Here is a 23,463-nt window from a genome sequence, read left to right on the forward strand (position 1 = left end):
TTCTAATTTGAAGTCAACTTTTAGTGTGCACTGAATTCAGAACTGGTCAGTAACATCTGCATTATTAAAGTGATTTTTTTTTAACTATAGGCATTGTAGTAATACTGGAATCGTAGCTATCTAGGTAAAAGCCCAAAGAGTACGTCTGTTCATACTACTCTTGAAAGAACTCAAAGCCGTAGAGCATTCCGGTGTCAAAGAAAATAATTCCAAGATTAATTTACGATCAAACCCTCATTTACCACGAAACAGACACAGAGAGAGAGTTCAGTAACGTTTAGAATCATGATTAACAGCAATATATCTCTGTAATCCCAGCACGTAATTGAATACTGATTGTGTGCTTATTCGTGTGGATCGAATCACATTGACAGCGGGACACAGAGTCCGATTTTAATTGGCTTATACTGGAGGTGTGTTCAGGGCCGGCGGCGGTTTTGTATTAAGTTGCAAAATTATTATTTAAATTGCTGGTCAAGTCTCGTAACCTGTAAACACAGACCGATTTCCGGCTTTTGTCTGTCTTAGGATAACAAATCTCGAAAAGCTCATTCACTCCCACAAGTGGAGCTGCGAGAGCCGAGCTCGGATTGAGAGAAATATCAACGACGCTCGGAGAAGAGCGGAGTAGGGCGGAGTAGAGCGGATAACACTGAGATCATGCTGAGATTATTAAACATTACATAAACAGCAATCCGCCCTAATTTTCTCTTGAAGTGAAATATTATGGATATGCGTTGCAAAAAATCGTGTCGGACACTTTTAAGCCAGAAACACTCGTGAAAACCTTTACAACTTCAAGGCATTGTAGATCTTCTTTATAACATTACCTGTATTACACGGTTTTAGCTTAAGCCTGTTATCATTCATGTTTGTAGCACGCCACAAAATGGAACTGACAGCAGTCTAAGCCAAATAATCAAAATTATATAGTGTTGTAAAATCGAATACAAAATAGATAGCTTACATCAAGAAAGACAACGCAAAAACGTGTAATTAGCCTTTCCTGGACACCAAATTAAGAAATTAAAATTTCTCAAAGCGTAGTATATAGTAGAATAATATCTTCTAACGCTAATCGACATTCTATAGTAACGTAAAATCGTATAAAAAGGACTTTTGAAGAAAATAAAGGAATCGGAATTTCCTTAACAGCACGCTATTCTAAACTTTAAAATTCTGCTACAGCTAGTTCATTTTAACACTCGCCTCGTCAAACAGTCTTTACAACACCTATAGCCACACGTTGCCTGTTCTACGGGCTCACAAGGCACCAAGCAGCAAATAACGCATTTGTCGTCGTTCAATTCCACTGCCGCTGAATTAAAGCCACGGATGCTTGAAGCTCCGTTCCTGGAGGAATCCATGCCTTAGCGTTTTTTAATTGAAGCTCGAGATTATAATCTTTCGATTAAAAGGAATATATACTCGAAGCGAGGCAGCTCTTCAGTCAGGCAAAGTCGTGCGCCTGAGTACTTCGCTTCATTCTTGTTTTTGCTATTCATTGCACATGGTCTGTAAGAGATATGTTCAAAGTTTAAAGCTGTGAGAATCTACCAATCAGTTGCGTTGGTATTATGCATGTGATACCTTTTTTTGTTCGAAACTTTAAAAAAAATTAAATAAATGGACATTTTCCAAACTGCATTGTTTAGCTATGTAAACTAAACGATGTAAGTAGTCTTAAGTATCATTTTATACTGTAAGTAGGTAGTGTGCTGCAATATTACTATTTTCCTCTTTTTATTTTCTTTATTTTTTTTTCCTATGTATATTGTGTTTGTAAATTAATAAAGTAAAATAATAAAAAAAAAAATGCACGTGATACGTACATGTATAGTCCGAAACTCCATAGAAACATCTCAGGATTTTCACATGCCAGCAGAAATGCAAATTTATGGGAACAAAAGAATGTGTTTACATAAGAAAAGAGTTGAACTGAACTCCCACGGGATTCGTTTGGTCGCCAGTTTTATTATTTTGGTACAAAAACCAAACACGCTAAAAATGAACGAGGCAAATATCCAGCCATGTTGACCTAACAAGTTCGGTCAATAAAGGGAATTTTTTCCTACGGGACACAGGGGGTAGTCCCTGGAATTTCAGTCGGTCGTCACAGTTTTAGGGTTAGCGGCTTCTGTCCATAACCTTTCTTTGATATATAATTTGTGGGGTTGCCTTGAAAACAGCGCGCGTACAATTTTTTTTTTTTTTTTTTTTTTTTTTCTGGAGGACACCCGCAAATATAATAACAGAGTATATCAGAAGAGTGTATCACTCGTAATAATACCCCTTTTCACGGTTATTTTTTCTCATTTGCATTACAATGTAATCCAGCGTGGATGCGAGGCAATTTCGGGCTAAAACTACAAAATAGCCCGAAATTGCCTCACATACATGCTAGATGTTCTTGTAATGCAAATGAGCAAAGTTAACCGCGAAAAGGGCTATTAACCAAAAATTCGTACTTTGCTTCGTAACTGTTGAAATTTAGAAGACAAGTTGGTCCACTATGTGAAACAGCTGAAATATTTTCTCCCCCAAGTGAAATACAAAATTTGGACGAATTTCAAAAACAGACTGTCACGTCAATACCTGAATTATTTTCAGATATCGAGGCGTCAAGCTCTTTCTCGGTAGAGAGAAAATCATTTCCTAGTCCAGTAATAAAAAATAGACAATTAGCTTGCATCTTTTTTGTCTCAGGACTTTGTATCCTTTTAATTTCATAAACTTTGCCAGTGAGTATTCAATCAAATTTCTTTTCAGCGTGGAGATAAGGTTGGCATTAAGGAAAGCCATACCCTCGTTCCAAAAGTCCTATCGACCGTTGGCCAGGAATCGTTCCGTACAATATAGCTTTATTAACCGAGCAGGAGTTCTGTATGGAAGAATCCTGACCGATGAGTACAGACTGAACGCAGTGAGGTCTATACACACGACCGAGGTCAATATTTTCCCATACAGACCTACTAAGCTCGGTTTATATAAAATGTTTATTACATGGCAAACAATTCGTTTAACGTAACTGGTTTGTATTAGCTGACATTTAGCTTGCGAACGACGATGAGCTGAACTTAAATCTGCCAAAGTTTGCTCGTCCTCTTTACTTTTTTTGTTTTTGTCATCAGGCTTTTTGGCACTTCCATGGAACTAATATTTTTAGAACAAAATAGTCAATATTTTTGTATTTTAGTTTGCAACTTTTTCACCCCAAAATGTAGATGGGAAAATCTGGCCCGCGGTCAATATCGATTTCAGCCACTCAAATTCGTGAATTCGGTAGTTGCCAGTCCTTGTGAGACGTAGCCATATAATAATACAGCGTTCAAAGCAAGAAATACCGTCAGTGATTCGATTTAGCGCCTTTTTTCCTATAAGCGCCGCTGTAGGGAAAAGTGACATTTAAGACATTGACAAATGGAATTACCAGACGAATGAATTATGAAGTCTACTTCTAATGTGAACGTAATATTGAACATTAACCATCAGGGCTCCTATTGTTACCGTTCTTGAGGAAAAGTATCTGTTGCTTTTCATTAATGTATTCAACCACATACAGAAACATAATGTTAAAAAAGAAATGAGTGCCTCCTCTCCAATACGCGCGCTCCCTTAAGCTTTTAGGGCCCCGTGCGCTAAGTCGGATCGTTAACGTAGTCACAAAAGATCACAGCTGTATTAATGATGACTAAAACCAATCGTGACTTGCTTACGGGTATATTCCTACACCCAACACCTGTAAAATGTTATTATGCGCTAGCTGTGCTGCCTGTTAACAAGCACTAGCAAACGGTTACACGTTTTCTCGCTAGCAACCGGGAAAACTTGTAACTATTACTTCCGCTGTAATTGGTCACAAGTGATTAAAGAATGACTGTCGTAGTGAGTAAACAAACGAGGTAAACAAATTGAGAAGTCACAATCTCTCACCGCCAGAGGCAGGCTAGAAGGACAAACACACCAGAAGCGAAGCGTAGTATATATTACGTTGTTTGTAGAGATTTGAGTGTGTGGTATTACTATTTGTGGATATTTAGGTTAATTAGGGCTTCCTATAGCTGCTTGTTTGTAAAAACAACAACAAACAAAGAAATAAACAGATAAGTAGTTAAAATGTACGTCGATACTAGACTCATACCGTCCAATAAGAGATTCGTTATCCAACATTTGTCGTTTTGAAAACCAGACTAACCTGTGTTTTACTGGTGTGCGTGGTGCGAAGAATGACAGAGAACTATAACTAACCGGTTTGTATCCGTTTCGCACATCTTTCAGTGAAGTTGGAAAGTATAAACAGGTTTCTTTTTTTAGTTTCTAAATTTCTTTTGTTGATTGGAATGATTTTCTCTTTCCGAATTAATGATTCAAAGAATACAAGTCACACCAATTTTTTTAAATAAGTTTAAACGTTGTACTGAACAGTTTGAATCAAACCATTTCAAGTGATACAAATGACACTAAAAATTACACTATCTACAGATTAACGTCTCTCGTCAAATAGCATAGTTACAAAGGGCTAAAAGTTACATCAGTGAACAACCATATAACAAATGCTACATTTAAAAGCTCCATGCAAAATCTATTACAATCAACATTTTTTTTCAAAAACTACTCTATCGCATAAAATACAGGTAGCAAGTCGAAGAAAATATACAAATACAAAACTGGATCATTGGATTGTGCAAATCCAGAATTTTCATTGGCTATCGCTTAGCCATCATGGCATATGAGCGATTATACCATAATCTAAAATTTGGTATGTGTCAGCTTAATTTGGGGGGGCGTTTTCACTGTTATTTTATTTTATTTTTCTCTTTTTTTAATAAAATAATTATTCCACTCGCGCTTGCTGGGTATCAGATAACTATATCCAACTCGGCGCTAGGCGCCTCGTTGGCTATCTCATCTCATATCCAACGTGGTTGACTGTGAGCGCTCCTGTGCCCCATTTGGAAACTCAAAAACAAGATTTTTTATTGATTTTCCTCGTTTTTCCAGGCCCTGGGACGCGTATTATCTGAATAAACGGTCGAATAAGGTGTTTATACTCGTGACTTTTCTGAATCAGTGACCAACACAGCTGAGGAAGGCAAAGCCGCCGAAACACAATGCTCCGAGCACAATGTAATATTTCGGTCGGCCGACGGTGATTATATATCGCTTTAAGCTAACCATTAACTACGCATATTCAACAGTTTTGCCAGCAGAGAGCAATCGTGAAAAATGTTAGCCAGCATCAACAAATCAGTATTATGCTTGTGAACGTCTCCTTACAAATGAGTTAACCGACAAAAAAATTCAAAAATAACAATAACAACAGCAACTTATCGTCAGTTAGTCGGAAAATTCAATTTTCAGAAACAATTTGTCGTTCTTTACGTAATCAGGACCAAAGACCTGCTCAATCGGAGCGAACTTTACAAAACCACATCCTTTAGGGCAAATGGCTTCCCTGGGCCTGTGAAATGCAGATACATTTGGCGTGGCTTGCACGAGCTGACTGATGTCGTTGTGTTTGGCACCACTCCGATCCAAGATCGATAACGTGATTGTTCCAGTGAAAGGCCACTGTAAAAGATCATCATGTTCACCCTCCATCATGTGGACAAAGATGGCCACATATCTGCCTCTTCCATTATCCACTCCACTGAGATAAACTCTTATTCCAAACTTGTATTCATAGCTATCAGTATGAATGGCTGAACTGAAGAAAACCATTGGCTCGCCATTTACGTCACCTTGGCGACGCTGTTGAACTTCTGGTATTTCCAGAATAAAAAAAGTTTCCCTTGGATTCTTCTTGCTTCTCGTGGCCTTTTGTGGCTTGGCCCTGAGAATAAAATACAATACCCATTATTTACATTACACTATTCCTCTTTAAGATCATATAACGGTGTGAATGTTGTTGATTAAAGCTATCGTTATCACTTCTTTAGTCATAGTTTACTGTTTATTCGATACAATGTAGTATTCGATATAAAGTAGCTAGTTAAAAAAAATAGTGATGTTGCCTCCAGTCACAGGACATAACATAAATGACCCTGTATTTTATTTCCAATAGGAATGTAGTAGACGTAACATCAGCTTGCCTGTCAGATTCCTGTCTCCATAGTTGTAGTTTCTGTTGACTACAGGTATGCTCCACAGCCTGTTCCCTCTCACCAGTGGAACTCACTGCATTTATGTCTGCACCATTTAGCTGCTGGTGACATGGAGGCAGGTCTTCGTGTACATCTGGCGTCCGCTCTGCAAAAGGTGCGGTCTCCTGAATAGGGTAAGGCAGTTCCTGTCTATCTTGGTTCTGGCGTGTATCCAGGCCCACCTCCTGAGTGGGGTGGCTCAGTGCATTAGCCTGTGCACTCTGCTGGTAACTGGACTGCTGTTGTTGTCCATTCACCAGCTGACATGCAGCCGGGTCTTGGATGGAGGATTCTTCTCTGGATATGACCTCTCCACCATTTAACATGGATTGGTTCACACCACTGCTTCCTCCAACATCGCTCCGCTGGTAAACTGGCTGCCTCTCACGCGTATTCAGCAAATTTCCTTCGGTCTCTTCCGTTTCTGGGATGGGGCTAGATACTTCACTGGCTTGTCCACCGGTTGCCCTGAGGTAGGTTCGTCCATTAACCTGACCATCATCGCCCTGCTGGTTGGTCGGATGCCGCTCTTGATTGAGGGATTGCCCCGTCTCCACGTCAGGAAGAGATGGTCCAACACCCTGCTCATCATTTCCCTGCTGATAACCTGGCTGTTGCCCTTGCTCAGGGATCCCCTGCACGGCGGGTGGCTCAGCTGGAGGAGTGTTGTCGCTCGTGACGCAGCCCTGACCACCATCTCTGCGCTAGAATAAATAAAATACTTAAGTAATAGACCACACGTTTTTATGGTTTATAGGCTGATAAACCACGCGGGATGTTGCAAGAACACGAGAAGAATCCGTAAATTACGAGCCGCAGACGAGTGATTTACGAATTCTTCGAGTGTTCTTCCAACGTCCCAAGTGGTTTATCAGCCTATAAACCATAGAAACTTGTGGTCTATTGCTTTTATGTATTAATTCAGAAGACACGCGAAATTTCCATGAGTTTACTGGCAGAATAAACCATGGCTGATTGACCAATCAGAGCGCGCGCATTCATTTAATTATTATATAAAAGCAAATGACCTCATGCATTTAGCACTGTTGTGCTAATTGAGGACAGTACAAACAAATACTACGAATAGGACAGAAGCAGAAACGGCTTCACACCCACGGCGACAATGTCGAGAACAGCGAAGACAGCTTTGAAAAATTGAATTTTGAACTACCATCAATGGAAGAGACACGAAAATTGAACAGTCTGAATATAAAAGTAATGGGTGATTTATTGTTTTTTTTCATGAAATCAATTTGCACTACGTTGTAGTCGGCCGGCAGAAGGCCCAATTCACTTTTGGCAAGATACTAACTTCATATCCCAACACTTACAGAGAGAAGTCGTGTTGAACACAAAAAACGTCAGTGAGATGTAGAAGGTCGTGAACACGTCCCAGCCGCACCGCTGGACTTTAAAGCACGTTAGAAGCTAATGTGTGAGTACGATTGCGCTAAAAAAAAAAATAGATGATAAGTATCGGCAAGAGGCCGATAGATTTCCCATGGAAGCCCTCCGCCGACAACAACTCCAGATTGGGCTCAAACAACAATATAAAATCATACCTATCTTCGCCGTTCGCACTCAAACTTACTGAAGAATTCACCACCGCCAGTACTTTCGCCATGAATGTGAAGTACCGCTGTTTATTTGACCGAAGTCTATTGCCAAGAGCGGTTTGATTTCGGTGGTCCCGTAGCAGTAAATGTTTCATTACTTCAGGGGTCTTGACTTTCGGTGGTGTGGATCGACTTCGAGCGAATCGAGTCGAATCGTCAGGCACCTCAGACGAATGGACAAAGTTTGGGTATATTAGACATGGTTCATCTCGAAATAATTTTGTCTTGAGAAATCTGCTTTCCCTTAGCTATAAAATAGCACATTACGCTAAAAATCCCTTCTAAAACCATTAGAGACTTTAAGCAAATCGCTACGGCTGGCGCTGACACGGCTGCCGGAAGTAAATTTCCCCCAAAATGAGATAATGCGCACGTACGTCGGTTGCATCGAGCCGTATAGTGAAATCTGACTACGTGAGTCGCGATGTTTTGCCGTAGTGGCTACAACGTCGGGTTTATTTCGCTTCTCTGGCCCTTTTCAACGGACATCTCAGCATTTTAAGAATTCCAATGGATACTATATCCTTTAAAGTCAATTTAAGTCAAAGATTGTGTCAAGGTTACCTTTCATAAGCTTGTAAATCCGTATCCTGAATTTACGATAAGTTTTGGCAAAGGTGTTGGAATGGCGAAGTGAGTCAAGTGAAATATTCTTCTTGAGCACGAGCTTGTTTTTCTTCGGTTAAGTTTGCTTTGAGGGTTTAGTGAAGATGTTTTATATCTGTATAACTATACGATGCTATTTTGCTTCTTTGAGTATTGATATATTTGTGTTCTTAACTCGATATTCTTTGAGATATTTGTCTCAGAAACTATATATTTCATCCATCAAATTGTTATGGAACAAAGTGTCTGGCATTCGCTTTCGCTCAGAAATAATCTGTTCGTCCTAGGAAGACGAATAACGGCCATCGTCCTTTGAGCGAAGCCATTTGGCTGTGAGAAACTAAATAAAAGAGATCCTAGACTCCTTAGCCGATGTTTCTTTCATCTTTGTATTTCGCTTTACTCGCTAAACTTAAAAATTTGGCAGACCACCGAGACGTGCTCTCCCCAGACCTTTTCAGTCACGGCAGCCGTAGTAGCACCAGCCGTAGTGATTTGCCTAAACTCCCTATTATTTTAGCCGATACGGAAAAGCAATCTTACATATACACATGTGCAGCGCGTGGTAGTGTCCCTTTCAAGTTTAATCACAGAAGCGCCGTTCGGTAAAGCATAGAGAGAAGATAACTGAAAATAAGATTAACATTTTGAACTTACAATGGAGTCACTGACTGATTCATGTAAATGATTAGGGAATGGCATTTTCGCTGCTCCAGATAGAAAACTTCGCTCGTCGCTGGAGTTTGTATCCACTGGCACAGGCAAATTCAAATGTCACATCCTTATTTGCGAAGCTGGGGTTTTATTCAAATCCAGCACGCGGGTGTACCTTTAGCGCTTGTCCAGTGGTTCTTTCCCAATGATGTCAATGATCACCTCTATTATGGGAAGGCCCCAGTGAACGTTGATAATATTATTCGATGGGGTACATTTGCATTGGCATTATAAATCCAGCAAGTGGGTGTAATCGAGCATCAAAAAATGGTTTACTTTTCGCGCGTGTCCGCTGGTTCTTTCCCAGATATGACTTGTTGAGATCACCTTTCTTCTGGGAAAGCCCCAGTGAACGCTGATATATATTTTTCGATAGGAAACATTTGTATTGACGTCAGCAAGCTTTAGCGGACCAATCAAAGGAATCGTTCTCTTTCGTAGCTATAGGAACAAATAATCCGTGAACAAACCAACAAACCGATCAGGATAGAGATCGATGGCGTCCACTTTTCGCCCTTTAAGGCCTCGTTTTCCAACCATGTACCCCCTGCTAATAATTATTGCACAGTGGTTACATATATTACCCGCTTTCAGAGACCAACCAGCCAAAAACAGACTGCTTCACGATTTAGTTGCAATCATATTTACTGAAAGGAAATGCACTGTTTAGCAATACGCAAAGAGGTATATGCTTACATACTATCTGGCTAAGAATTCCATATTTACCTCTAACTCTAATGGAGGTTCATTATCAACAGGGCATCTGCCTGGGCCATTCCTTCAAAAGAGTAAAAATTGAAGGTTACATTGAAGACATTTCTGACATTGTCTAAAATTATTTTTGTTATCTTGACTTTTGTAATTGCATGCGCTCTTTGTATTACTTTTGCCAGTAAAATTGCTTGCTCTGGTTTGCGGCGCAACAAGTTCTTTCACCCAGTGAAATGTCAGCGTAACCATGGTAACAAGATGAAAAGGAAATCGAAAGCGGAAACAATTATAATATTAGGTCTAGACAGATCATCGGATTGTTTCGAAGCACTGCGGCAATGTCGTATTCAGTTTCTAGTTATTTGTTCTTCTCGAAAAATCTTCAACATAAACGGTGATTTTCGACAAGAAATGAAAGCTCCAATGATCTTTTCAGGAAAACTCGTGATTCTTCGTGGAGTCACTGACCGGACGGCCATTGACGCCAGCGTGGTTTTCAATTTTTTCTCTTTACTAGGCCAAGACCGATATAAATCTTTCGACGTACTTGCGTTCTTAAATCAATCTAAGTGTTCAATTAACAATACTTCAAAACCTCATTAATCATTGAGATAATTCTTAAAAGAAATACAGCTTTCCTCCCCTCCCCGTTTCAGAAATTTTTGAAGTTTTTCGGGCAAAACGCTGGTGATTCGGGCAAAAGTACTCGGGAGAAAACATTCTATAAGGCTGTCAGGGCCAGGCTTGTAGGCTACTTTCTCTGACGTTTTTGTTTTTACTGCTATTTGAGTGTGCTTGATCAACACGCATGCTTTCGGGCATTGTGTAATTATCTTCGGGCAACAGGGTCACAATCAAAAATCTAACGCAAATAGAGGAAGCTAATTGAGGTTATTCCTGCCAATAGGCGGATCTTTCAGTGACGTCATTGCCGTTTACAAAATTCCTCATTAGCATACGATTTGACTCACAGAAGCCGTGGCGTATATATGAACTAAATGCAAAAGTTGATAAAGCTGATTAAGTTGAGCAATTTGTGCAATTCTCAGCTCCTTACAAGCAAAATTGAAGGAAATATCAGCCATCAAAAACTGCAAAATTGCTATGTGGCAAAAAAGTTAACGAGCCATACATTTCTCTGTAAAATTTCGAGTTTTTAGAAGAGAATTTCTCCGAAACCATTCCGTGTATTGGGCTCAAATTTTCAGAGGTAACTGAAACTGTTATGCCCTTTCAATATTTAGAGTTTTTCTTTCATCAGCGTGATCAGACAGTGATAAGCAAATGTTAATGAGGCAAAAAGTGTAAACAAAGATTCGCCTATAGCTCCTACCTGTTTTCCAATAGTTCTCTTGGACGCTCACCGAGTCCCTCCGAATTGCTAGGTCTAGCAGAATCACAACTCCCCACAGAAATCATGACGCTCAACTGGGAAAAAACTATCAACTTAAGATTTCTATTACTTCAGCGTGACTTTTCTACGAAGACGTAGGCGAGGACAACAACGAGAAAACCGCAGTGAGCAACTTCTTTTATATTATTAGTCAATACAAGAAATCAGCCAGATTAGTCATTGGTCACTTGCACTAGACCGCATCGCCTACTGTCCACTTACAGCACTCTGATGACAACCTTTCTCGAGATAGACCAATCAGATGAAGCTGAATGAAACTTTTTCATGGATTGAAATTGCTCAAATGTCACGCAGGTCAAACCACATGGTGGCACGCCGTAAACATTGATCAACTTTTTTTACATTATTAGTCACATACAAGAAATCAGCCAGATTAGTCATTGGTCACTTGCACTAGACCGCATCGCCTACTGCTCACTCACAGCACTCTGATGACAACCTTTCTCGAGATAGACCAATCAGATGAAGTTGAATGAAACTTTTTCATGGATTGAAATTGCTCAAATGTCACGCAGGTCAAACCACATGGTGGCACGCCGTAAACATTGATCAACTTTTGTTTTGTGACCACCAATCTGTTAAATTGCCGGATTAAATTACCAAAAAAGAAATGTACTTTTCAGCCCTGCACAAAACGATGTGCGCTTACATATCTATGGCAAATAACTCCATATTTACCTACTGGAGGTTCGTTATCAACAGGGAATCTGCCGTGAGCCATTATCCCTTCAAAAGGTAAAAATTGAAGGCTACTTGGAACACATCCACGGCATCGCCTTATATTGTAGCGAAAGTTACAGAGTACATTTGTGTCCGACCCTACCCCCCTTACAGTAGATATGGTCACGTGTTTTTGTTGGATGTGTATTAAAAACATGGCCGCTCATTGCTAGCTTGGTTGAGTTCTGAAGCGTAAGAAATGGCAACATCACAATATTATATTCTATCTTGACTCTTCTATTGTGTTTTTATTTTGGACATATTAATTAATAAGGCTTTCGTTATTTTTCCAATTTCCAGTGTTGCAGTTTTTGTTTGCAACTGAACGCGTTTCTTTTAATAAATTAAATATGTTAGCGTAACCATGGTAACCAGCATTCCCGAAATGTATATTTTTGACGTTACTTTAGAAAGGAATATTTTACGTCTAGACAGATCATCAAATTGTTTCGATGCATTGCGGCATTGTCGTATTCAGTTCCCAGTTATTTGTTTTTCTGGAAAGCTTCAGCAAGTGTTTTTCGACGAAAAATGAAAGCCCCAGCTTTATCTGGCAAACGGCTTTGTGGAATAACTGATGACCACTGACGGCAGCGTCTTTTCGTCGAACACCTCTAACTAGCCGTGACCACTAGTAATATTTGCATGGCCAGGGACGCCGAGCTTCCAGTTGTTTTATTGGGGAATAACTGTGGTTTGTGGACAGTTGTAGCACTGATCGTCGTAGTAACCAACGAAAAGTTAAAGTTCTCATACTTGTCAGCGACATTGCGAGTCGCCATTAAAACGAGCGAAGTGGCAAAGATCGATAGCGATCGGTTGTATTCGATCGAAGACATCAACAAAACGCTTGGCGTTTCTACTTTGGGACTTTTCACCGCAACAAACTATACTCTGAAGACCTTCTGGAGAGGAAAAACTTTCAAGTGTGTGTATCCATGATTTTTACTGACCACAAGGTGATATTAAATGTTTTAAGCTTATCTAGTGCAAATAGTTTTTAAAAACAATTTTGAATTGTAATTTTGTATACCTTACATTTTTCGTTTGATCGCTCTAGCGACATAGGTTCGCCACTTAAGTTCGATTTCTAACATGGCTTTAAAGCCGACATTGCTCTTGCTAGGACTTCCGTGTGTAAAAGACACCCATCTATCAAACATTGCGTGCTCTAAACAGCTCCATGTTACATACCTGCAGCTTTAAACATTCAATGATTATCGTTCTTCTAAGAGTTGAATCTGAGCACGTCAGAGTATGTAACGGTTCAATAAATGTTAGGTATAAACCCAATTTTTGAACTGCACCATTTTACAGCAATTTTTGAACTCATATGCTCTAAGTTGCATAGTGTTTCAGCGGAAATATTCAGAGTAAATTCAATTCAAGCTTCGCCAGCATACAATACGGCTAATTTTTCATTTTGGAACTGAACGCATTCGTAGCATATTCAACCGACACAAAAGCTATACCGACAGAGACACACGAAGAGATCTAGATAACTGCGAAATTCTGAAGTAGAATATAAATACCTTTTCTGATAGTCGTCGTCCTCGCCTTTGCCATGGTATATGCATATGGTCCCTAGTTTTACCGAAACGGCGGTTCAATAAATTTTATGCGAAAAGGACATTGTCGAAATGCACTATTTCACACACTGCACGGTGTTTGAGCTAATAAACTCGACAAATTGCATCGTGTTATTTAAAGCGGATTCGAAATATTCAGCCGAGGGTGTTTGCCGAAGCCGAGATTCGCCAAACACGTAGATACCAGTCTGCCCTATCATAAGTGAAGTATTCCCTAAAGTAAAATCTTAGAATGCCATTTTATTTGCAACATTACATATTCAACATATCTAAAATTGAGAAAATTTAGGTTTATATTTGGTATAACGGTGTCAGAAAACTCATTACGCAAGCCAGCATAAAGATACGACCTCACTAGTTGTACAATCAGCAATATAGTCCAATTAATCAGCGGATATTTCTAAGATCAGTCAGCAAATACTTTCGCGTGCTATGTCTTAAGATTTTGTTAAGTTTTAGGCATTGCTACTTTTCCTGTTGCTCTTTGAATAATAAGTTGACTTCGTTGACTTCGTTCCTTCGCAAAGATCTTTATCTACACGTTCGTGTCAAAACTTTTATTCTAAACTAAGTGAGAGAGAAATTACCGAATATTCCTTGCTGTTTGAAAGATATGCAAGTAACACAGCTCTTGCAAAATGTAAATACTAGCTGCAGTATGAAGAGGTCATGTTGTTAATACGACCTTGGGATAGAGTATATTATTTTATTTGCAATTTTAAGTTCGAACCTGGCATGTAACTAACTCGTTTTGATACCTGTCAAATTTTGATCTTAAGTGTAATTTTTTCCGTTTGTTACTTTGCTAAAACAACTAAAAAACATAGGAGTCAAATCAGTATAGATTGAATTCAAGTTTCAGGAGTTTATTGTCCAAATCGTACACATTTTCAAACTCTCATAATGGGAGAAAAATTGCTGAAGTTTTCTGCAAATTCACTGCCGATTCGCCATCGACCAGTTACGGTAATTATTAGCGACAAACGGCCTGACTGATTCAGTTGACGATTTCCATCTTTTAATTACATTCGGTAAACACCCTCGAAAAATGGAAGAGGGGACAGTATCCTGTGTTCACTGTTTACAAATGCCAACTTCGATAGAGAAATTCTCTGAACCACCGCTGACTGGTAAAGAAGTCGTTCCGTCGAAATTCTGTAACAATTTTTGACTACCGGGCAATTAAATCGGTCCGTTAGAAGTCTGACCAAAATAATCACTGGGTATGCAGGTCAATAGTTTAGTATTCCCAAGCTCAGAAGATTCGGAATCGCCTGGCATTTCTAAATAAACATAACAGATACTCCCAGGAGGTTTTGAAGAAGTCTTTCCGTCGAAATCAGTTCTGTAATTTCTGACTGCGAGTAAGAGTCGAGGACATAGCAGAATTAGTAGACATAGTAGAATCCTCTCAAGAGGTTTAAATAAGACCTCATAGTGATCTCTACAGAATTTGTAACCGCGCAGCTCGTTTAAGTCGTGTACCTCATGACAATTATTACTGCTTTTCAAGACTAGACTTCTGTGAGAGTTCACCTCCTTGTGTTTTTTACATTTCTAAACGATGAGACTTTTTAATTTTAATCTTGGAAGTATCCTGGTTTTCGATTGCCAGTCTTAATTTTACATGTCAACATTTTTTCCCACCTGACACAGAAGAAATAAAGGGTGGTAACGATTGAACATAGCATTGAATGCCTTGTCAATTTCAATTGACAAAAAGAACACGTATGACAATAATGGACCATATTTTGAGCTTTTGAGCTTTCATTTTTTTACAGACTAAAAGTTATATCATTATAACTGAATTAAGCTGTCAAACCGAGTAATCTAGAAGTAGACTAGACTCTCCAAAACCTTTGAGTTTTTGATTCTCTGCTCGCTGCTGACATATCATGAACAACCATATATCATAGTTCAGTTTGATAAGGGGACACTCCCGCTCCGCGCTAGCAACATGACATGATTCAAAGAAACATAGATTCTCAAAGATAGATTGTAATTTGTGACAATATCACGCATAACTTCTCAGCATAGTGGTAATAATAATGCAAGAAGGAAAAATTATTTATAAAGGTCAGTGATGAAATCTCTGAACAGATAGCGTCGAGGTGGAATATGTATTTCTGCAATATGCATAACATGACCTTGTTACTTTGTTACGAGCTACCCACATTTTAAATCTCCTAAGTCTACGATATTTTGAAAAACAGCGGTGTAAAGAGAAAAATGTTTTCACCATTTTCTTAAATTAACTCAAAACATAATCTAAAAAAATATAACAAAATAATCTAAACCTGGTTTATTATCACATACACCCTCTCATTCAGTTCCCAAGAGCAAGAGGAAATTCAAAAGTAATAACATCCCATACACAGGCTTCGGCACCTCTTTGCTGCGAGCAAAGCTTGCAAACTCAACTCTAGTTGTACCTTGGAGTGTGAAATGCACTCTACACGAAATATTTGGCTACAGCTTATCTTAACCGCCGCTCGATCGAGAAAACGTACAGCAATAACGAATAGGACATTTGCCGTACCTCATGACAGTACTTCCTTCCCAGAGTGAATTGGAACAAGACGGCCAACTGATCGAAGTACTCCGAAAATCCATCGTCTTAAACAAGTGAGAAATGTCTAAAAGGTGATATTTTTGAGTTGTTGAAATTTGTCAAGAATCAACAGCAGTACCACTTACGTACAGCCTGGCTTACAGTAACTGAGCTGTGAAAGCAGTGAAGTGCTCAGTTTATACCCTCGAAGTAGTATTCGTTCCGATTGGTTATCGGGAATTTACACACCCACGCGTCGAAAGACGTCGACCTCGCATTCTTTGGATTCGAAGAGATTATAACCTCAAAAAACCTGTCTAAAAACAATGTGCTGATCAAAATGTCAAAAATCAGCGATTTAACCAATCAGATCATGATATCTGGTATCATTACTTAGTGGCCAATCAGCCGTAGCTGATGAATAAATCACGAAATGAAAGGGAAAGGGGCCGGACAGTTTGCAGGAAGTCAATGTTTTGAAATAAAAACACTACGTCACGCTTGACACATATGGTCAATAGAAACTAATTGCTTGTATTTGCTCGTTTGCCGGAAACTACAAGCAAGAACGGAAGAAACGAGAAAATGATGGACTGACGAGCGACAAGACAAAACTGAAGTTTTAGCCATCACTCTCTGGAAGTATAGTTTCTATTTCGGCGTGGAAGCGTGTACCGTCCTGGGCTTGTACCGTAGGGAGGATCTAGGAGTGCGTGACGAGCCATTAGGTAACTGCGTGGGCTAAAGCGCGTGTCGATTCAACCAATCACTGAGTCACATCGTGTTCGGAGAATCCCCCAATTTTTTCAATTCGCTTGCGTTGCACGCCGAATGAAGACAACAATCCCGCTCTTTCCAACTCGGCGCGTTGCTGAGATGTTTGTGCAAAAACTAAGGAGATTTTAGGCGATGACACGTTTGAAAATGTCCACGATCGGGTGACCCGCAGAAGTGTTTGTTGTTTTGCATTACGCGATATCCAGACGAGGATTGATACCTTAAGCTTTGAATTCCATGTTGATAAGAGATCTGCAAGAAATATTTCGTCCCAATCATAGATAGTTGCTACCAACTGGGACAAAAAGCGGCGCTAGCTGTAGCGCCCCAGTAAACCGTCCAATTTTTTGTCCGATTCACTTATTACAGGGTGTTTCAAAAGTTCGTTCCGATTTAAAGTTGTTGATTTTTTAAGCAAATCAATTAGTTGTTAGAACTTTTTCAATAAATTGAGGCAGAGAATTTAACAATAAGCAGTCCTTACAGTAGCGGCCCAGGTATATCGTTCAATTCATTGTCCGATTTATGTGTTACATAGCCAACTACCCCAGATCATATGCATGTGCAATGCATGTGCTATATATACGCATCAAAAGATGGGTCGGCAACAATGCTACCTCTAATCAAATGCACGTAAAAATACACTTGTTGTTCTCCAGCTCCAGCGGATTCCTTGCTTACGTTTTAATTCGCTTCGCTCAACCGAACGTTAATTATTTAACCCTTCAATTCCGATAAACAATCAAGCAAACAACCAGTCACAAGTTGTGCATAATTAGAAAAACCGAGCACATGCGACAGTAGGATATGTGAGCATAACTAAGCGGAATTTTTTTTTTTTTTTAATCTCCCTCCCTCAAGGGAAACAATAATTGGTTTTGACAATTGGGTAGTTCGAGTGATCGGGGCTTAAAGTACAGTGTTCGACAGAGGAGAGTGAAATGACTTTTAGTTCGAATTATCGAGAGGTTCGAAAAATCGGGATTCAACTGCATTCCTTCTATAAAGAACAACCCAACTGGCCGGAATTGCCTTAACTTTATTCGAAAAAAACTGCAAAGCTTTGACGATCTAGGGAAAGCGCTGTCTTGTTGGTTTACATAACAAACACAATCTGTACATTCTATCCGTACACTTACATCCGCGGCTCGGAAGCTTCGTTGACTTCGTAGCTGCCCGATCAAAATTCAAAGACTTGTAATAAACCCGAAATCTTTTTAGGTATTTAAGTCATCGAACTATCCAATAAATTAAATTTTCCTCAGGGCATCGAAAAGCAATCCCGACAAAATCAGTTGGCACATTGTTACCAATTCCTACTAGTCTCCGTCACATGGTCTTTATTCCTACCTGTTTTCTAGTAGTTCTCTTGGTCGCTCGTCAAGTCTCTCCGGACTGCAGGGCACAACAGAAATAAAAGTTCTCACAGAAGTCATGATGATTTATCAGTTGGTGGATAATTTTAAATATTTTTCGATAAATCAGACTTTCACAGTGAGAATTCACGACAACGACACAGGCGAAGACGACCACGACTGGACTCGGTCAAAACAGTTACGATGTGTTTTTTTCATCAGACGTGGCTTGGTCTGCTAATATTTATTTCTTACTTGAAATGATTCAAAGGCTTACTGTATTTTGCAGTATGCGGATTCACATACATTGAACCATTAAAACAAGAGCCAAGAAGAAACAAACAGTAGGATGAACTACAAGCGATGCAAAGATCTTTGAACTTGGTGTTTCAAAATATATGGAAATGCTTAATCGATGCTCTCATCCCTCGATTTAGAACAATAATAAAATTTTTGTTTTGCATTTGATATTAGTATAGGTAATAGCATGATCTGTAGTGGTATTTGGCAATATCCGTTTGTACCGCGAGTGAAACGGATGCGTTTCAGATAAAAGGAAAATGCGCAATCGCACCTACCTACCAGCCTGGTTATAACCAGTCTGGTTATTGTTATTGTCAATATTGTCACTCTTCCACGCCTTTCAGTGACTGACAGAATTGAATTTCCAGCCCATTGAATCCTAACCGGTACCTTGTGTTTAGACAAGCGACAGGCATTAGGGAAAGCGAGGATAACATTTTTATTGACTTCAACTGAACTGACAAACTCTCATTAAATGTGTAAGAATATAGCGCACTCTTTCTGTAGGTTAGTAAGATTTCACATTGTATTTTAAGGCTTGTTTCCATATTATCCACCAATGGTAACACTAGTAATCCCTGATAAGTTGCCGTACACGCTGTTGCACTACAGAGTATCACGAGTCTCTAGTAACTCAGGTTTGTAAATTGCACTGATAGCTAGAAGACCCCATCTTCAAGCAATTCACAAACGACCCTGTGGTTGCTTTCTTAAATGACAAGTTATTAAGTGTAGTTCTACTGCACACTGTTTCTGTAGGTTAGTAAGATCTCACGTTGTATTGTGTCTTCCAGCTATTAATAAACGACCTGTGGTTTTGCTCGTGTCAAGTTATTTAATGTAGTCTACTGAAGTCGAACTAATGCTTTTAAACAAAAGCGAGCAACAAGCTGAATGGGTCTAATTTGTGTCAATAGCCTTCCTACTCATTCTCTATGTTCCAGTTGAAGCTGTAATTTTTGCATGCCGGGAAGACATTAAGCAGTTCATCTCGTTTCTACGCTGTAATTTACAGTAACAAGTATTGAGCAACATGGCGAGCGCGGACCAATTACAGACCACATATGTGACGCTGCATAAATGCTACTTTTCACCCTTCACTAGGTTTCGGAGGATGTAGCGTAACGACTTCTTGTGTACCTAACAATACACGGAACAAGTTAGCCTTCAATAATGTTGTTCATTTGAGCTACAAGACACAAGAGGTAAGACTGATATTTTTAAGTAACAGAATAAAATGTGAACTGAAATGAATTGTTATACAAAAGTTTCCAATCGAGCCATACAGGCAAACGGAAAAGGTCACACAAAAAAAGAATTGCCACGCAACCTTCACTGAGTGACAGGCGTTTTCGCGCGAATGAAAAAAAAACACCCCCTGACATGCTAGTGAAAGTAGAACGAAAGCGTGTTCCACGTCTTACTCGGGGCGTTTAATCAGATGAGTTTTGAATCTGTTCCTTACTGTAGAGACAAGCCAACCGAATTACCTAATCACTATTTTAAAAAAGACTGCAAAGTACTGAAGATGTAGGAGAAACGCTGCCTCGCTGGTTTACGTATCAGACCAAATCCTAGACTACCAGTCGTCGGCGGTTGTCGTTCCTGAAATCACCCGGCCGGAACTCTGTTAATATTATGCAAATTACGGAAACGCTCTAGAAACCTAACTTCTCGCAGGCTAGGAAAAGAAAGAGACTGCTGGCAGTCTAACCAATTCCGTACATTGTGAGGCCACCATGCCCCGTTCCAGATCAAAATTCGAAGGCTCGTGATAAATACAAATTCCTTTCAAGTCATGTTAATTATCGAGCTACATAATTAAATATCCTCAGAGCAGTTATGAACACCATAATCTAAAAAACTCAGTTGGCAAATTGTCCTACCTGCTTCGTAATACTTCTCTGTCTCTTGGTCGCTCGTCAAGTCCTTCGGAGCTAGCGCTACAGGGCCCAACAGAAATGAAACTGCCCACTGAAGTCATGATACTTAATCAGTTGGCGAAAAATGTAAACTTAAGATTTTTACGAACCTTAAAATGTTGTTCGACAAACCAGACTTCAACACTGAGATTTGTTACGACGACTGAGCAGAAGACCACGACGACTGAGTGCAGCTTGATCAGAAATAAACTTTTAATAATATAACTATCAATGACGTCACCTATTGTTATTACTGCGCAAACCAGAGGACTATTGGCTGGTGAAACGTTATCTATCATCATTTGTCCTGTCAACAGGAATAATATGCTGGCGTACTGCCAGGCGTGACCTGAACTGAACTGTTGAATAAAAATTAAATAAAACAGTCATTAAGAAGCTTACGCCTGAGTAGCCGCTTGAAACTGAAACGCTTGAAACATCCGTCACGGATGGACAAAGTTTAAGTTCAGGCTGCAACTCATTCCACAGAGAAGTCGCTCTATATTGAGTCCTTTGACCGCTAGCAGTGCGGAAGAGTGATATGTTCAAAAGTTGAGGGTTCCTGGTAGTCCTTGTCGAGACGGCGGATCTTCTGACGAGCTTAGATGTCAAACACTCTGGAGCACATCCCATCATGCACTTAAAAACCAGAACAGCAAAACGGAAATAAAGTTGTTGCCTGACTGGTAGCCAGCGCACGTCTTTTAGCAAAGGAGTTATGTGATCGAATTTTTTAGCGTCGCACAAAATGCGACAAGCGAAATTCTGAACTGCTCGGAGCTTGTCCAAATTAGCTTGAGTAGTATTGCTCCAAACAGAAGAGCAATAGAATAATTTCTCCTTGAAGTAGCATCGTCTCTTCCCGACCGTCCTCATAGAAATACTGTAGGAAAATACTGTAGGAAATCCGAGCGAAGATTCCCAGCCCGGAAAGTCAACAAGTCGACGTATCATGGGATAAAATGGTTAATCATACCAATTATTGACTGGAAAAAGCGGAAATTACCAACAGCAAAGCTTGCTTGCACAACAATGGTCCCTTGCAAAACATAAACAAGAGATCAACAGTCATCGGAAGCGTCAGGATCCGAGTAATAACTGTCATAACTGGAAAGTGCAGACGGCTGCAGACTCCTTTTTACCGATTACCGCGATCGAAAATTTATGAAAACTGCAAACCGCTTAGTGTTATTAAACCGCAATACCGCGGGTTAAAATAAAGATTTCCGCAAAACCGCATCAAAAATAACGCAAAACCGCATCACCGCAAACCCTTACGCCCCCCTCTCCACGGAACGGTTTTGATCTGATCTGAACTTTATTTATTATTAATTAATTAAGTCGAATTCTGAAAAAAATATGAGTAACAAAGTTAAGATTCTTGACAAACGATTGCAAGACGTATTTACTTTTCGCAGCTTAAAACTATCGCTGTGGCTAAATGACCGGCAGCCTTTCAAGGTCTTAAAATCACTAAATGACCGGCAGTCTGATATTTTTCTCAAATTTTAAGGAATCTAAGGAACCCATCCAATTCAAACTATCAAATGTCGATTAAGAACTGCCAAGCGATCCAAAAGAGTTGTATAGATCGCAAGTCTAACGCTTGGTTTACGCTCGGCTCAGAGAGCGTGATCATGGTTTGTGACACTTACGATTTTTTTAGATCGACTGCCGGTCACGGTTTTCAAATCACTAAATGACCGGCAGTCTGATATTTTTCTCAAATTTAAGGAAGCAAACTCTACATAGATTCCCACTTTCATACTTGCACTTATCGCTACAGCCATTCCTGGTAGTCAAGGGGCGTACTGGGGGTGTGCTGGAGGTGTGAACCAATCAATGCCTTTCATCTCTGTTGCACGACCAACATCTACAGAAATACCTTTTCTCGGACTCGGACTGTGCAGTTTAAATTGGTATTAAAACCTCGATGATCACATCTTTTTTTCCTCAGTATTTCCGCAGTTCATATCATTTATTCTATGCAACATGGCAAGCGCATGAACCAACACAGCCTGGTTTATGACGGCCTTCGCGCCACAATGTTTATTTTCTTGAACATAAACCGATTTTAATCAAGATGATGTGAAAAAATATATGTAAAGTGTAAAGCGAATAAACAAATTTACTTTTACATCATATTAAAGACCTGCAGGATAATATACACTGCATACACAGGCTGCGGCAACTCAATCGTGCAAGCTCTAAAGATCTCAAACTTGGCATCATTATCATAGTGGAAAGCGTTTCGGCTTATTTTTGCTGACGCTCAAAAAATCCTTAATGTAACTTCAAATAGAACATTCGTACCTTATGGCATAACTTCTTTCCAAGAGTGGATCGTAGGAAGAAAGCCAACTGTTAAGGCTGCTGCGAAAATTCATCTCCTTGAACAGGTCGCATCGATAAAACACTGTGCAGTGGAAACAGGAAGCGCTAAATTTATCCTACAAGCAGGGTTCCGATTGGTCGACACAATTTTCACGCAAGCGAAAAAGAACACTTTGGTCCAAAGTCCATGTCCATTCATTATTCCAACGCCGGTTTTCTAATTACGTAACACAAGATAATATATGGTCTTTCATATATTCACTTGTACAAGATAATATACTTGACAAGAGACCAGTTTCGTACGTGTTGCATCCATAGTTTTCAATCCACAAAAAACGCGATGCAAGTGTACGTGTGTATCGAGACACTGTGCGTGAGGACTGCATCTCCTGCTTTGCGGAATTAAACAACTTACAGCTTGTGTTGTGTTGAGATGTTTCAATGCAACTAAGGAGCTCGTGATCAGTGCAACGACTCGCCAGTTGGCGAAAAAAAATATCTGTCCGTCAGTTATATGAAATCTTAAGACTTAGAAGTTCTATTTTCAGCATTCTCCACGTAAGATTTCGTGAAAAAAATCAATCTCGATTACGTGTAAAACGAAAGGTATTTCTAGAACCGAATTGAGTTTTGTTAACCTGATACACATATCTCGGCATTACTATACTACAGATATATTCGTGTGTAAAAGATCTCTTCAGTTGTATT

At 39.6% G+C, this 23,463-nt stretch overlaps 1 protein-coding gene and 2 long non-coding RNA genes across 3 annotated transcripts in view; 1 reads left to right on the top strand and 2 right to left on the bottom strand.

Annotated features, from left to right (window-relative positions):
- The window catches only part of LOC145460626 (uncharacterized), a 104,392-nt gene that overhangs the window by 22,404 nt on the left and 58,525 nt on the right, over nucleotides 1–23,463 (top strand). The window lies entirely within an intron of this gene.
- The window catches only part of LOC145460627 (uncharacterized), a 93,776-nt gene that overhangs the window by 14,955 nt on the left and 55,358 nt on the right, over nucleotides 1–23,463 (bottom strand). The window lies entirely within an intron of this gene.
- LOC145503378 (uncharacterized) lies at nucleotides 5,011–20,483 on the bottom strand. Its single transcript, XM_081482838.1, has 7 exons — nucleotides 20,386–20,483; nucleotides 18,192–18,236; nucleotides 12,963–13,118; nucleotides 9,806–9,857; nucleotides 8,909–8,992; nucleotides 6,093–6,847; nucleotides 5,011–5,833 (listed from the first exon to the last, which is right to left on the bottom strand). The coding sequence occupies exons 1-7, from the start codon at nucleotides 20,481–20,483 to the stop codon at nucleotides 5,338–5,340; spliced, it is 1,686 nt and encodes a 561-aa protein (XP_081338964.1). The 3' UTR covers nucleotides 5,011–5,337.

This window comes from Orbicella franksi, chromosome 11, assembly GCF_964199315.1.
Source record: "Orbicella franksi chromosome 11, jaOrbFran1.1, whole genome shotgun sequence".
Classification (NCBI taxonomy): domain Eukaryota; kingdom Metazoa; phylum Cnidaria; class Anthozoa; order Scleractinia; family Merulinidae; genus Orbicella; species Orbicella franksi.

Excerpts from the sequence above, each read along its gene's own strand:
- LOC145503378 (XM_081482838.1), bottom strand. The coding sequence starts at position 20,483 with ATGACTTCAGTGGGCAGTTTCATTTCTGTTGGGCCCTGTAGCGCTAGC. Across the intron at positions 6,848-8,908 it reads CGCGCTGCACATGTGTATAT|CGCAGAGATGGTGGTCAGGG; the intron begins GTAAGATTGCTT and ends TATTTATTCTAG. Across the intron at positions 5,834-6,092 it reads TGGAGACAGGAATCTGACAG|GGCCAAGCCACAAAAGGCCA; the intron begins GCAAGCTGATGT and ends TTTTATTCTCAG.